Below are 14,265 nucleotides of genomic sequence, written 5' to 3'. Positions count from 1 at the left end.
TTTTATAGTCGAAAGTATACTCATTAAGAAAGCTACTGTAAACTTTTCAGATTAAAATTTCACTTCTAAGTTCTTATGCTAATACCATCTTCCTCAGACTTCGAAATCTCACAGGTTCTGGTAGATCTTGGGTTTCACTAATTATTTGACTTATCAATTTGATTCTAAGTTCAATAAAATTTTATAAACACACTCCCCACATATCTAGGTATCTTCGGGAAAAACTTAGCAAGTAAATCCACAACAACTATACAGGTGTGAAAACATGCACAAGTAATACAAAATGTAAAGACATACAATAATATGTATATATAGATCAAAAAAAAAGAAAAAAGATCATAGCCATATTTGCTTATCACCACTATCGTAATGAAAAGTATATATGACAACAATTAACAAAAGATATATTCAAAGACCGTAAAATAATAAACACATCACTCCCTAATGGACTAGTGTGAACTAGTTACCATACACTGGTCAAGGCTCTCATGATAGCGACATATGAACTCCAGCTATGATCAACTACAACACCACTGTCCCCTCTCAACAACAAGAAACTAATGGAGAAACTAGTGACCAAACTTGCCCCAGATCGAGTCAAAGCCCTCGAAGGTTTTACCAACAATGCCCTCCTAGAGAGTTTTTTTATCATCTCCCTATTTCTAGTAGTCCGTATAGCTCCAATAAGGGTAAACCCGTAGTTCAAAAACTCCCCAAGTTATCTTTATCCCAATATATTCACCAATGTCGGTAAGGTAAACAACAAAATAACAATCAAGGGTTTGCTTATAATTTAAAGCTATATATCCAAGTTTGGAACTTAGGGGTTATGACTCCCCAATTCCACCCTAACACATGCTATTGAAAAGAATGAAAATAAAGTTTGAAAACAGTAACTTTTATCATCATATCGATGCATAAAGTGAAGAACAATAATAGGGAAGATTGGGCAAAATCTTCGCAATCACTTATCCTACAATAACATCAATAAAAATTAAAGGATAAACTCTAAACAAAATCAGAATTTTTTATGCATCATCCAAAAACATCATGCATTAGGTTATAATCATGAAGAATCATTCATAATCCTTCATCATACTATCAAAAAATAAACATTGGATTTATTAATCTATAAACATGACATTATTAAAAATTCTGCACATACATATGTAGATTAAATCATAAGAAAATCACCATTCCTTGCAAACAATCATATGTGAACAATTTAATTGAGTAAAAACATGAATGAAATATGTTTTTGGCATGATAAATCACAATCTAAAACTAAATTTCAGATTTAAAATAATGTTTCAAAATAAATTTTATATGTAAGAAAAAAATCAAATATAATGGTTGAAGATCTACTCACCTGGTGTGAAGCGACTAGGGTTTCTATAGGTGACCTCAAATCAATGCTTCAATGATGTTGATCTACCTCTTCCTAGTTTAGAATCACTTTAATGGAGTCCCATGAGTAAGATAATGATGAAATCAACCTCAAGGTATTGCTTAAACTCAGATTTGGGAAACACAGATTTTTGACAAAATGACCTACCTTCAGTAAATCAGCGATATCTCTCTACTCAAATCTTCGTTTAGACTGATTTATGTTGGGTTATGAAGATAAGAGATGATGCTATGTTTTATCATGAAATAAGATTTTCTCAATTCAGCTTTAAAAAGGGTTGAAATTGTACGTCAAGTGGATGGTTCTGTACAATCCGAATATCCTTCTTCTCCTTCCTTCCTTCTTCTTCTTCTTCTTCTTCTTCTTCTTCCTCTCTATAGTCTACGAATTTTCCTCTCTTAGTCTCTCTATCTCTCTCTCAAATTTATTATAAAGGAAATGGAGTTTGGGATTTGGTTATTGGAATTTAATTCTAACAAAAGAGAAGGAGATGAGAAGAATTCTAATTAGTCTCTAACTAGATCTCTTTACTTTTCCTCCAATGAAAATATTTTAAAAGGAATCTTGACTTAAGATTTTTAAATTAAAATTTTAGATTAGGTAGTTTAATTTTTGCTAAATTCCTTTTTTGTTGGGATTTTATTTTATGAAGACTTTTTTTCTCCAAGATTGAGTTTCCAGCCAATTGGAGATTGCCACCTCACCTTTCCTTATCAATCCATATTTTCCTAACTAAATTCTTACAAAATTCAAAGACCTACTTTCCTAACTAAATTCTTACAAAATCCAAAGACCTCCCAAGCTAGAATCGTGGAAGCCCCTTTTTAAGCCCTTTAAAATTATAAAACATAAATTATTTATTTGCACCTCTAAAGAATAGAACCTTAGACTTCTAACAAATTGAATTAAATGTCTAAGCACTAAGCTAGGTTACTAACTATGACATATTTGCCAAATCAAATTATATATTTTATAAATAAAACCTTAATTCTATACTTAGACAAAGAATAATTCAAATTAAGGGTGTTACACTAGGGTACACTACTTACTATCATGTGTACATCCTAGCAAGTCCAAGATCCTACACTTCAACTTGTGCCAGTCCTATATTAGGTAAAAAGACCAAATTACCCCTAGTCCAAAGTCAGGGTATTACATCTTCTATAATCACTGTTTCAGTTCTTTTAGAGATTAGGTCCTCCTCAATGAAAGTAAAATGCTTACTAACGATGACCTTTTGGTCAATGGGGTCGCTGAAATAGTAACCTATTGTGCCCTTAAGTAACCCAAGAAAAAACATCTAGAAGTGCGGGGTTCCAACTTATCTGTCTGTTGCTTGCGAACATACGTAGGACAACCCCAAACCCTAAAATGATTTATGCTAGGTTTGCACCCATACCATAATTCAAATGGGGGTTTAGGTACAGATTTGGTTGGTACTCTATTCAAAATATAAATCGCAGTCTCTAGAGTATACCCCCAAAAAGATAAAGGTAGCTTACTAAAAGTGAGCATGGTCCTAACCATGTCCAAGAAGGTCCTATTGCGCCTTTCTGACACAACATTTTGTTGTGGTGTACTGGGATTTGTCAATTGTGACACAATTCATTTTGAAGTGAGATATCCTTTGAGCTCATCTGACAAATACTCTCTTCCTTGATCTGATTGAAGGGACTTGATGCGCTTGTCTAACTGTCTTTCAACCTCTACCTAAAACTCCTTGAACTTTTCAAAAGTTTTAGACTTTTTGCGCATCAAGTAGATATAACCATACCTAGAGTAGTCATCAGTAAAATTCACAAAGTATTCGAAACCATATCTCACTTGAATATTTATGGGTCCACACATGTCAGTATGTATAAGTTCTAACAGACCACTAACTCTCTTGCCTTTATTGCTAAAGGGCTTCTTAGTCATTTTGCCTTATAGTACGATTCACAAGTTGGGTAAGGTTCGACTTTTAGAATTTATAATGGTCCATCATCCTTAACCAACTTATTAATCCTATATAAATTAATATGACCTAACCTGAAATGCCATAAGTATGTAGTACTAACTGGAACTCTCTTACGTTTCAAATCGACATTTGAAACCTCATTCTTTTTAACAAGGGAATTTAGAAAATACAAACCAATTTTCATATATTCAGAAACTATGAATTTATTGTTCAAGTGCATTGTTAGAGAAACATTAGGAAAAACTATAACCGTTTTTAACAAGTTTAGAGATAAAAATAATGTTCCTCTTAAAAGAAGGAATGTGATAACAATCCTTTACCAAAGTAGTACAAGAATCAAGTTCTAAACTAAAATCTCCAACAACAATTGCCATGGCTTCAGCTCCAGTGCCTATCCTTAGACGCACTTCATTCCTGTCCAGTCTTCTTGTCACTTCGAACCCCTCAACATATTGCAGATATGGACAGTGGATCCAGTATCCACCAACCAAGAGTTAGATTGCTGAAAAGACAAGTTTAACTCATAAACAACAAGAGTGGTAAAATTACCTTCTTTAGGGGTTTCATCCAACTTCTTCTTAATAGCCAGGTAAGCTCGTTAGTTCCTTTTCTAGTGACCATCATTTTCACAAAAGAAACATTTTCCCTTGGGTTCTACAGTTTTCTTCTGTATCTTTCCACCCTTGCCCTTAAGGGTCTTACTTTTGTTGGCCTTGTTCTAATTCCTTTTATTCTTGGAATTAGAATCTTTGACTTCTGTGGCATTGACCTCACCCTTTTCCTTCTTAAGTGTTTTCTCCACCTCTTGTAACATATTGTCCACCTCAGTCAGCTCAGCATTCAATCTATTCATGTTAAAGTTGCAGATAAAAGGGTTATATGTTGTGGGGAGAGAGTTGAAGATCACATATCTTTTGTACTTAAGAGTGAGGGAAGTATCCAGGGTTTCTAGTTTCTCGAATAAATTTTTCATCTTCAAGACATGATCGGTGACTGGAGTTCCCTCTTTCATCTTGGTATTATGGATAAGATCAACGAGCTCATGAGGCTCACATCAGTCTCATTGAAAAGCTCCTTGAGCTTATCCATCATACCCTTGGCAAAGGTTATGCCTTTCATAGAGTTAGTGATCGATTTATCAACCGATCCAAGGATGGATAACTTAGCCTTTGAATCACATGAATGAAAGTATTTGTAGGCTTCATGTTGATCATAATCATCATCAGCGGGTTTCTGAGAGGTCACTTCATCAAGAACTGTAGACAGACGTTCCGCAGTCAAGAGTAACATAATACTCCGATGCCAATCATTATAATTGGGTTATTTCAGTTTGTAGTCATTAATAAGGGTCAGGAGGGTAGAGTTAACGGAGGCCATCATCAAACAAATATCTAAACATTTACAAGATATAATCAAATGCATACACATAAAAACGAAACCATCGAATTTCAGCGAGCGAAACAAAAACAATGGTTTTTCACAATTCAAAATTGGAACAAACCAATCCTTGCACAGACAAGTTACCCTATTGGAAATCATTGCACATACGGTGATTGGGTGGACTATGCTATCCGCCTCCAAGGCTTCCAATATCATTGGCCACTTGAGTGTCATGTCCAGATCCTATCGGATGATACACACTCAAATCATTTGTTTTCTTATCAAATTGGACTAAATAACATTATCATGAGAGATGGCCCATTATCGCAGTGCCTCCTCACTACCTGTGTCCATTTTCTATCCAATGGAAAGTAGTGTAGATTGTTGACAATTAAAACCCTGACAACGTTCTATTGGCTTTATTGCGGGGTTTGTACTATTAACCTCTACATCCACTATTGATAAGGGGCCATGGATATGATCTACCGGTTAAGATTCATCCATATCATACATGCTTTTTAACAATTGAGGACAATTGCAAAGCACATTCATCTATCATCTGCATATACAACATCACACATCATATGCATGTTAACTAAATTAACAATTAATTGTGGTTATGAGATGACTAGGTTAGTGGAAATAATAACGAATTATTAATCCCACTAAAATAGAAGATTAAATTAATTTTTGTAATATGAAAACTATGCATCTTATGCATCATTATGATACACAATTTGAGCAAACTCCATAATTAGCATCTCCATGCGAATCTCCATCTCTAAGCGTCATCGTATGCAATCCTCCACTTTTTCGTACGCCATCAAATCTCTACCGGTTGAAATTACATCGAAAAATAAATTACAACTTATGTCTATGCACTTTCTTTTTATAAAGAAATCCTCTTTGGAGAAACCAACCCACCATTTGGGCTGCCCAAGGGGGTGTACATGATTTTATAAAAAAGAAGGGGGAGGAGAGAGATAGAGAGGGAGAGAGAGCACAACACATAAAATTTCATATTTCAGGCCATCCACAAAGATTTAAAAAAAAAAAATTAAATCCATTCCAAAACCACTACTATATGAAAATATAAGGATCTCTATGACTTTAATCAAAATAGGATGTTGCACATCTTATGTGCATTAAGGTGTACATCTCATGTACATGAAATACGCATACTTTAATGATTAGCAAAACTAATCCACAACAAGTGAAAGCCAATTTGTGTGCAAACACCTTAATTTACAAGTCTCACAAGTGCGGATGAAGAAAATTTTCCTTTGCCCACCTTTTTCCTCTCATTAATGATCCATATTAACAACTTTTTTTTTTTTTTTTTTAAATTACTGCAGGTACATTACTGCTAGGCCCATCTGCATAGTGGCAACCAATACCCACATGCGGATAGCAATGGCAGAGGCATTTGTTCTCATCGATTGCGCTCCTGTGTGTGCTGGTTGTGGCCTTCGTGCACATGTAGCTACAATTGCAGCCACTGCCACGCCCCACCCACAAGTAGGTTGCTACCGTTTGCGCATCTGTTGGGCAGCAAGGTGTAAGCGGCCAGCATGGCAACAAGGTGCAAGTGGGCAAAATGGCCTTTTGCGCATCTATTGGGCAGCAAGGTGTAAGCGGCTTGCAGGGCAACAAAGTGCAAGTGGGCAAAATAGCCGCAGTGGCGCGTAGCATGCTGCTCAGCCCCCAATAATTTTTTTTGGGGATAAATATGCATACCCCCCTAAGTGGACCAAAAAAGACACATGCATCCTTAATTTTCTGACAATTCCACCTGGACCCCCAAAATTCCAATATACACCCCTACTTTACAACATAAGACCATTTCAGTTCATTCCGTTAATTTCAGACAGAAACTACTAACGGGATGAAGTGAATGTATAATTTTACCCTTTACCAATTAGCCCTTAAGTTGTTAAACAAAAAACAAGAAAAGTGAAAATATAAAATACCCAAAACACCCTCCCTTCTCTTTTTTTCCCTTTCTTCCTTTCTCTTTCTCACATTCCCTTTCGCGATCTGTACTGTAAAATCTACCTGGAGCTCAGCAGTGGCGCCCCCCCTTTCATCTTCTTCGTTCATTCAAATTGGTAGAAGTTTGGAGTTGACGACGACGATGCAAGCCTTTCACGATAGAAGAACAGGGACATTCCTGTATCCCTAAACTCTACCTGGAGTTCAGTGGCGCACCCCCTTCATCTTCTCCGATCTGTCAAATTGGTGGAGGTTTGGAGTTCGGTAGCACTGCTACTCGTCGGAGTGTACCCTAGCACAAGTAAGCATCTTGCACTTTACACTCTCTCTATATCTCTCATTCGCTCTCTGTACGATCTGGATTTTTTCCTTGTTAATTTGATTTATCCATTTTGGGGCTGCAATAGAATGAGTTCAAGAAGTTGGGTCTAGGAAATGTTCTACTTGAGCACCTGCGCAGCAAAGAACACTTTGTTGTTAGAAAACTAGGAATTTGCAAATCTGAAGCAAGGAGAACTTCAGCTCCTAATTCAACCAATAGTGTAAAAGCCCCATTTGTCTGGTAATAACTTGGTGCAAAATCAGAGTAGCAAAGGAAAATTTTTAACTTCTAACTTCCACCATTGGCTTTGATGAATGGCAACTAGACAGCTAGAACCATCACACCCTTTAGATAATGTCCTGGTTTGGATTAAGCTGTATTCCATCCTTACCCAAAGCATTATCTTACTCATCAATAAGTTTCTCTATTGCATGTTGTATGAGATGCACAACAATCAAATGAGAAACATCTCATTCTTTTGGAGGGCCCAAACAGCTAATGCTTTAGTGTATCAGACCGTGAAAGAAAAGTGACTGGTACTAAGCTATAGATTAAGACTTGTGAACCCTGTTTAATGGTTAGAAAGCCTTCTTAAACCCAAAAGAGAGAACATTTATGATATTCACAGTGGATTGGATAGCTGTGCACATAATGGAATTGGATGCAAGGGACCCTTTGGTATGATAAGGGAATTTAGAAAGAGAAGGGAAACAACCATGATAGAATCAATAAGGAAATTTGATAAATGATTGGATCTGTTCATTTGATCCAAATCCAATTAAATAAGGTTGTTAACAATTATATGCATACCTTGGTTAATCTGTCCATTCTTGTATCTTCCCCTCCCTGGTAAAACCATTTAAATGTGTGAGTTTTTGTTGTTTTTTATTATCTGTACTTTGAAACTGATGAGACATGTACTGTTGTGATTAAATTGCTCCTTTTGTTATCCTATTTTCTATAGAATGGAAGTATGCACAATATGGTATCACTATGCAAATAATCTTCATTGTAGAATCATAGATGTGGAAAAGTTTGGGTATTTGGACATGATAGGTGACATCTATAATACAGTGTTGACTTTATGCCTAAGGGAAGGACTGTGAGATTCAATGTTAGATACAAGACATCTCACCATAATATAGATGAGGAAGTGATGACTGATGTTGATGTAGTGAGATTGTTTACTATTTTTAAGGACTCAGATTGCATACACTTGGTTATATATAACCTAGATGTAAGTGAACCCACTGCCAATGTTACCATCAATGGTCATTTATCGGGAGTGTTGGATGGTGATATCTTGTTGTTACAAGACCAAGTAAATCAAAGCCCTTTGTGCATCCCATTTAACATCAAATTGAAGAGTTCCAAAGGAGTGGTGGTAGTATACTGTTACCAAAACTAGAACTGAATTAAGACTTGAATGACCAGAATCGATCATCCAGCCCCTTATTTATAATTACCTCAAATCATAGCCAAAGTATGAATCCCCCCTAGTCCTATTCCTATTAGGAATTCCCACTCCAATTAGGAATCCCAAATAGAGATCGAATAGAGGAAAAAATACATAAAAGAAATAAAAAGTAAACATAAATCAACTAACACAAAAGGACTAAATTACCCCTATCAGGTAAAGTAGCCTAACTCAACACTCCCCCTCAAGTTGGAGCAAAGATGTCGATCATGCCCAGCTTGACTAGATTGGGATGGAACAATTTCCCAGACAATCCCTTGGTGAAGATATCAGCAAGTTGATTAGCAGATGTCACAAAGGGAATGCAAATCAGCCCATCTTCTAACTTCTCTTTGATGAAATGCCTATCCACCTCAATATGCTTGGTACGATCATGCTGTACTGGGTTGTGTGCTATGTTGATTGCAACCTTGTTGTCGTAGTACAACATCTTAGGAAGACGAATAGGAACACCAATATCTTGTAGCAAACCTTTAAGCCAGAGTAACTCACAAATACCTTGTGTCATAGCACAAAACTCAGCTTCGGCATTAGAACGAACAACTATATTTTTCTTCTTGCTACGCCATGTGACAAGATTTCCACCTACAAAGGAGCAATACCCAGAAATAGACTTGTGATCTGCAGAACTAGTCCAATCAGCATCAGTGTATACTGCTATCCGTAGGTGACCATATGTAGACAGAAGAATTCCTTTTTCAGGAGCTGACTTCAAATAGTGCAAGATACGAAGAACAGCCTCCATATGAGAAGAGTAGGGATCATGCATAAACTAGTTCACAGTACTCACGGTGACAACAATGTCAGGACGAGTGTGTGAGAGATAAATCAGCCTCCCTACAAGTCTTTGGTACCGGCCTTTATCAACAGGCTCACCCTCTTTCTCGTTGAGTCGAATAGTAGGGTCCATAGGAGTATCTGAAGGATGGCAGCCTAACAACCCTATTTCAGCCAATAAGTCTAGGACATACTTCCTCTGGGAGAGAAAAATACCTTTAGAAGATCTGTTCACTTCAATCCCAAGAAAGTATCATATTTTCCCTAGATCTTTAATCTCAAATTCTTGTCCAAGGAAAATCTTCAACCGTCTGATCTCATCACCATCATTGCCAGTAACCACTATGTCATCAATGTAGACTATAAGAACAGTGAGTTTTTCACCAACCCTCTTTATAAAGAGTGTGTGATCAACATTACTCTGCTTATAGCCCACATAAATCATGGCATTGTGGAACATGCCAAACCATGCTCGAGGTGACTGCTTCAGCCCATATAGTGCACGCTTCAGCCTACACACTTTTCCTTGGTTTCTGGCACAAGAGAACCCTGGTGGAATGTCCATAGACACTTCCTCATCCAGTGCTCCATTTAAAAAGGCTTTTTTTACATCTAACTGCTGCAAATCCCATCCAAGGTTGACTGCATAAGATAATAACACACGAATAGTATTTAACTTTGCAACAGGTGCAAAAGTTTCCTAATAATCAATGCCGTATGTCTGAGTGAACCCCTTGACCACGAGTCGTGCCTTATACCTATCCACAGTGCCATCTACCTTCTGTTTCACCACAAACACCCATTTACATCCAACGGTTTTCTTTCCAGGTGGAAGAACCACAAGCTCTCATGTGTTATTTTTCTTCAAGGCCTCCATTTCTTCCATTATAGCTGCCTTCCACTTTCTATCTGATAGAGCTTCCTTCCAGTTGTTAAGAATACGAACAAAAGAAAGGGAGGAAACAAAACCACGAAAGGATGGGGAAAGGGAGTCATAAGAAACAATATGAGATGTGGGATGCTGAGTGCAAGTCCTGACACCTTTGCGAAGAACAATAGGTAAGTCAGGAGAAGGAACATTACCTGGTGGAGAGGCAGATTCTGGATCTGGGTTTGGCAATTGGATGGGTACTTGAGCAACAGTTGATTGAACTTGCTTATGTTTCCTTGCATAGGTCTTCACATTATTGGCATCAATCCTCCTCTGAAATTCACTAATAGTCCTCTGGATAGGAGTCTGGACTGGGGTAGGTTGCTCCCCCTGAATAGAGATAGTCTCCCCCTGTATAGGAACCTCTCCCCCTGACTCAGGGGGAGTACTAGGGGCAGGCCGAACTGGTTCAGACTCGTGGTAAACAGACTGAAGTGGAGGTGGAGAGTCAATAGTCAGCACATCTTCATTTACACTCTCCCCCTGAAGAGGTGGGCACACATAATATGAAACACTTTCATGAAAGACGACATCCATGCTAACAAAAGTCCAGCGGAAAGGAGGGTAATAACATTTGTACCCCTTCTGTGTAGCAGAGTAACCCAAGAAAATGCAGCGGAGACTACGGGGTTCAAGTTTACCAGGGGACCTTGTATCCCTGGCATAACAAACGCAGCCAAATACCTTAGGTGGTACTATAAAGGTAGAAGAGCCAAGTAATAGCTCAATAGGGGTTTTGGAATGAAGAACCCGACTGGGCAGCCTATTAATTAAATAGGCTGCAGTAAGGATAACATCTCCCCAATATAGGGTAGGGACATTGCGAGCAAACAGAAGAGCTCTAGCCACCTCTAAGAGGTGGCGGTTTTTTCTCTCAGCCACACCATTTTGGGTTGGAGTGTCGACACAGCTGGTCTGATGGAGGATTCCATGGGCAGTAAGGTATTTTTGGAACTGACCTTCCATATACTCTGTCCCATTGTCATTCCTCAAAATTTGAAGAATGGCATTAAATTGGGTCTTAACCAACTGATGAAAGTGCTGAAAACATGAAAAAACTTCATTTTTTGTGTGCATAAGGTAGACCCAAGTGAATCTAGAATAGCAGTCAATAAAAGTGACATACCACTGATGACCTGAAAGGGAAGCTTTCCTACTAGGACCCCACACATCAGTATGAACAATATGAAATAAAGAAGAGGATCTTTTATTAGAAATGGGATAATTGGAACATATCTGTTTAGCCAAGACACAAGGCTCATAAAAAAATCTTCCTTATTACAGTCTTTAACTAATGTTGGAAATAAAGTTGATAAAGTACCTAAAGGGGGATGGCCTAGCCGAGAGTGCCATTTGTGTAATTCAAAAGAGAAAGATGCCGGGTGACAGAGCCTAGAAGGTAAAGCCCGTGTAGGTGTAGGATCTCCATCAAGCAGGTACAATCCGCTATGCACTTTACCCGATCCAATCATCTTCCCCGAGACCAGTTCTTGAAAAACACAGTGAGTGGAAAAAAAATGTTTCTTTACAATTAAGGGATTTGGTGATACTGCTAATGGAAAGAAGGTTAGTTATAAATTTTAGAATATGCAACATAGATGATAGTGTAAGAGAAGGAGAACAACAATGGATCCTTTCCCTGAGATAGAGGAGAGGGACCCATCAGCAATTTTGACTTTATCCTTACAAGAAGCAGGAGAATATGTATTAAAAAGACTAGAAGAACCTGTCATGTGATCAGTAGCACCGGAGCCTATGATCCAAGGAGTGGAAACTACTGATGCAGAATGACCAGCAAAGGAATTACCTATACGGGCAAAGAAGGAACCTGAATTGGCAACAGATGTAGTAGAGGCAGTAGAGGTGTTCAGAAGACGTCGGAGAGCCTAGAGTTCTTCCTGAGAGAAACCAGTGTCAACAGTGGGAGTTGGAGCTACACTTTCAGAGTGATTGGCTTTGTTTTTAGACTTAGCACAACCACGTTTGGCCTCAAAATCAGTAGGCTTTCCATGTAATTTCCAACACTGAGCCTTAGTGTGATATGGTTTGTGACAATTATCACACTTCACTGGCTCTTTGGCAGTAGTAGTAGCAGTAACACTGTCAGAGGAAGTATCTGGGTGGAGCCAGTAGTCTGTAAGGCTGATCTCTCAACTTTGGGAGTAATCAACATGGCAGCCCTTCGTGTCTCTTCACTGTGAACATAAGAAAAAGTCTCCTCTAAAGTGGGGAAAGGAACTCGACCAAGAACTTGTACCCGAATAGGATCATAATCATCATTAAGACCAGCTAGGAAATCATAGACCCGAAACTGATCTACATAAGAGTGATAGGCAGTAATGTCAACAGTAGTAGTAGGTTGAAACTGAGCATAATGGTCCAATTGCTGCCATAAACATTCGAGGGCAGCATAGTACTTAGTGACAGACATCTCTTTTTGAGTAGTATTTTGGAGTGTCTTCCTGATTTTGTAAACCTGAGCACCACTACCTGATCGACCATAAGTTCCCTTGACAACAGTACATATCTGAGTAGCAATGTCAAGGAGGAGATACTGACTAGAGAGGTCAGTGGTCATAGAATTCAAAACAAATGACATCACCATAGCATCGTTGGCAACCCTTTTTAGTATGGGCAACACCCTCTTCAGTAGGCTGTTTGGTGGTGCCAGTAAGATGGCCAGTGAGTCCCCTACTAGCCACGGTCAAGGATAATGATCTGGCCCAAATGAAATAATTTGTACCATCAAGTTTAATGGCAGCAGTATAGGGAAGAAACTCATTCCTAGTCTGACCATCTCCTCCAGATGTAGCAGTAGTCATCTCTGAGTCACCCATAATTCAGCCAAGCAGAAATCGATCCAATAAGGAAGAAGAATCAGATCTTCAAAAAACTGCAGTAGATGAGGCTGATAAGCAGGTCGAGTGTAGCAATGTGATAGGGAAATAGTCCCTCAAAAAAAATCCCCAAGCAAGTAGCCCAAAAACTGAAATCGATATAGTGTTAGGGTTTTAAAAACCCTGACAATTGAGATCGATAAGAGAAGAGAGGGGCTGGACTTGAAGGTCTTCAAAATATGCTGATGTAGCAGTGATAGGTGCTGTCCAGAAGTCTTCCAAAAAATAATCAACCTCCCATTCGATAGGGTTGATTTTCCAAAAAACCAAGAGCAGTCCAAAATAGCAGGTAGATGAAGGTAGGAGTTATCGAACAGAATTTAGGGTATATAAGTTGAGGTGAGATGAAGGGCAGCAGCTAGATCATACTGTGATCACCTCATTAGTGCTGCCCTTGAAGGATGGAAGAGATCAAGCAAGGGAGAAGAAGAAGGAGAAGAGAAATCAATGGAGAAGGGTGGTGGAGAAGATCGATGGAGGGGGAAGGTTTTGAAAAAACCCTAGATCAGAGAAGAAGGCTCTGATACCATGTTACCAAAACCAGAACTGAATTAAGACTTGAATGACCAGAATCGATCATCCAGCCCCTTATTTATAATTACCTCAAATCATAGCCAAAGTATGAATCTATCCTAGTCCTATTCCTATTAGGAATTCCCACTCCAATTCGGAATCCCAAATAGAGATCGGATAGGGGAAAAAATACAGAAAAGAAAATAACAGAAAAGAAATAAAAAGTAAACATAAATCAACTAACACAAAAGGACTAAATTACCCCTATCGGGTAAAGTAGCCTAACTCAACATATACCAATATTGCCAACCTTAAATGGCAGTACAGGGATGGGAAGTGACAGCCAAAGCAGCCAAAATGTGAAACCTACTACTACTGAGATGAGTCCTACCAATATTGTGAGGCGTCCTAATGTAAGAAGTCCTCATAATGTGAGAAGACAGCCTACTTTGATGAGTCCTCATACTGTCAGAAGTAAGCCTACTTTGAGGAGTCAGCCTACTATGAGGAGTCCTACTACTATGAGGATTAGCTATAATCAAAGTGTTGTTCTTGAGCAGGGTACAGGAACTCCTGCTGGAGTAACATTCTACAATTAAACTAAGGCAATG

General features: G+C 38.3%; 1 protein-coding gene across 1 annotated transcript; it reads right to left on the bottom strand.

Moving 5' to 3' along the window:
* Positions 1–4,083: 4,083 nt before the first annotated feature.
* Positions 4,084–4,655, bottom strand: LOC122655297. Its single transcript, XM_043849501.1, has 2 exons — positions 4,419–4,655; positions 4,084–4,377 (listed from the first exon to the last, which is right to left on the bottom strand). Exons 1-2 carry the CDS (start codon positions 4,653–4,655, stop codon positions 4,084–4,086), a joined length of 531 nt encoding a protein of 176 aa, XP_043705436.1.
* Between the last annotated feature and the right edge of the window lie 9,610 nt (positions 4,656–14,265).

This window comes from Telopea speciosissima, chromosome 3 (genome assembly GCF_018873765.1).
Source record: "Telopea speciosissima isolate NSW1024214 ecotype Mountain lineage chromosome 3, Tspe_v1, whole genome shotgun sequence".
In the NCBI taxonomy this organism is placed as follows: Eukaryota; Viridiplantae; Streptophyta; class Magnoliopsida; order Proteales; family Proteaceae; genus Telopea; species Telopea speciosissima.
Note: the sequence above shows the minus strand (reverse complement) of the source record. Positions and strands in the feature narration are given on the sequence as shown.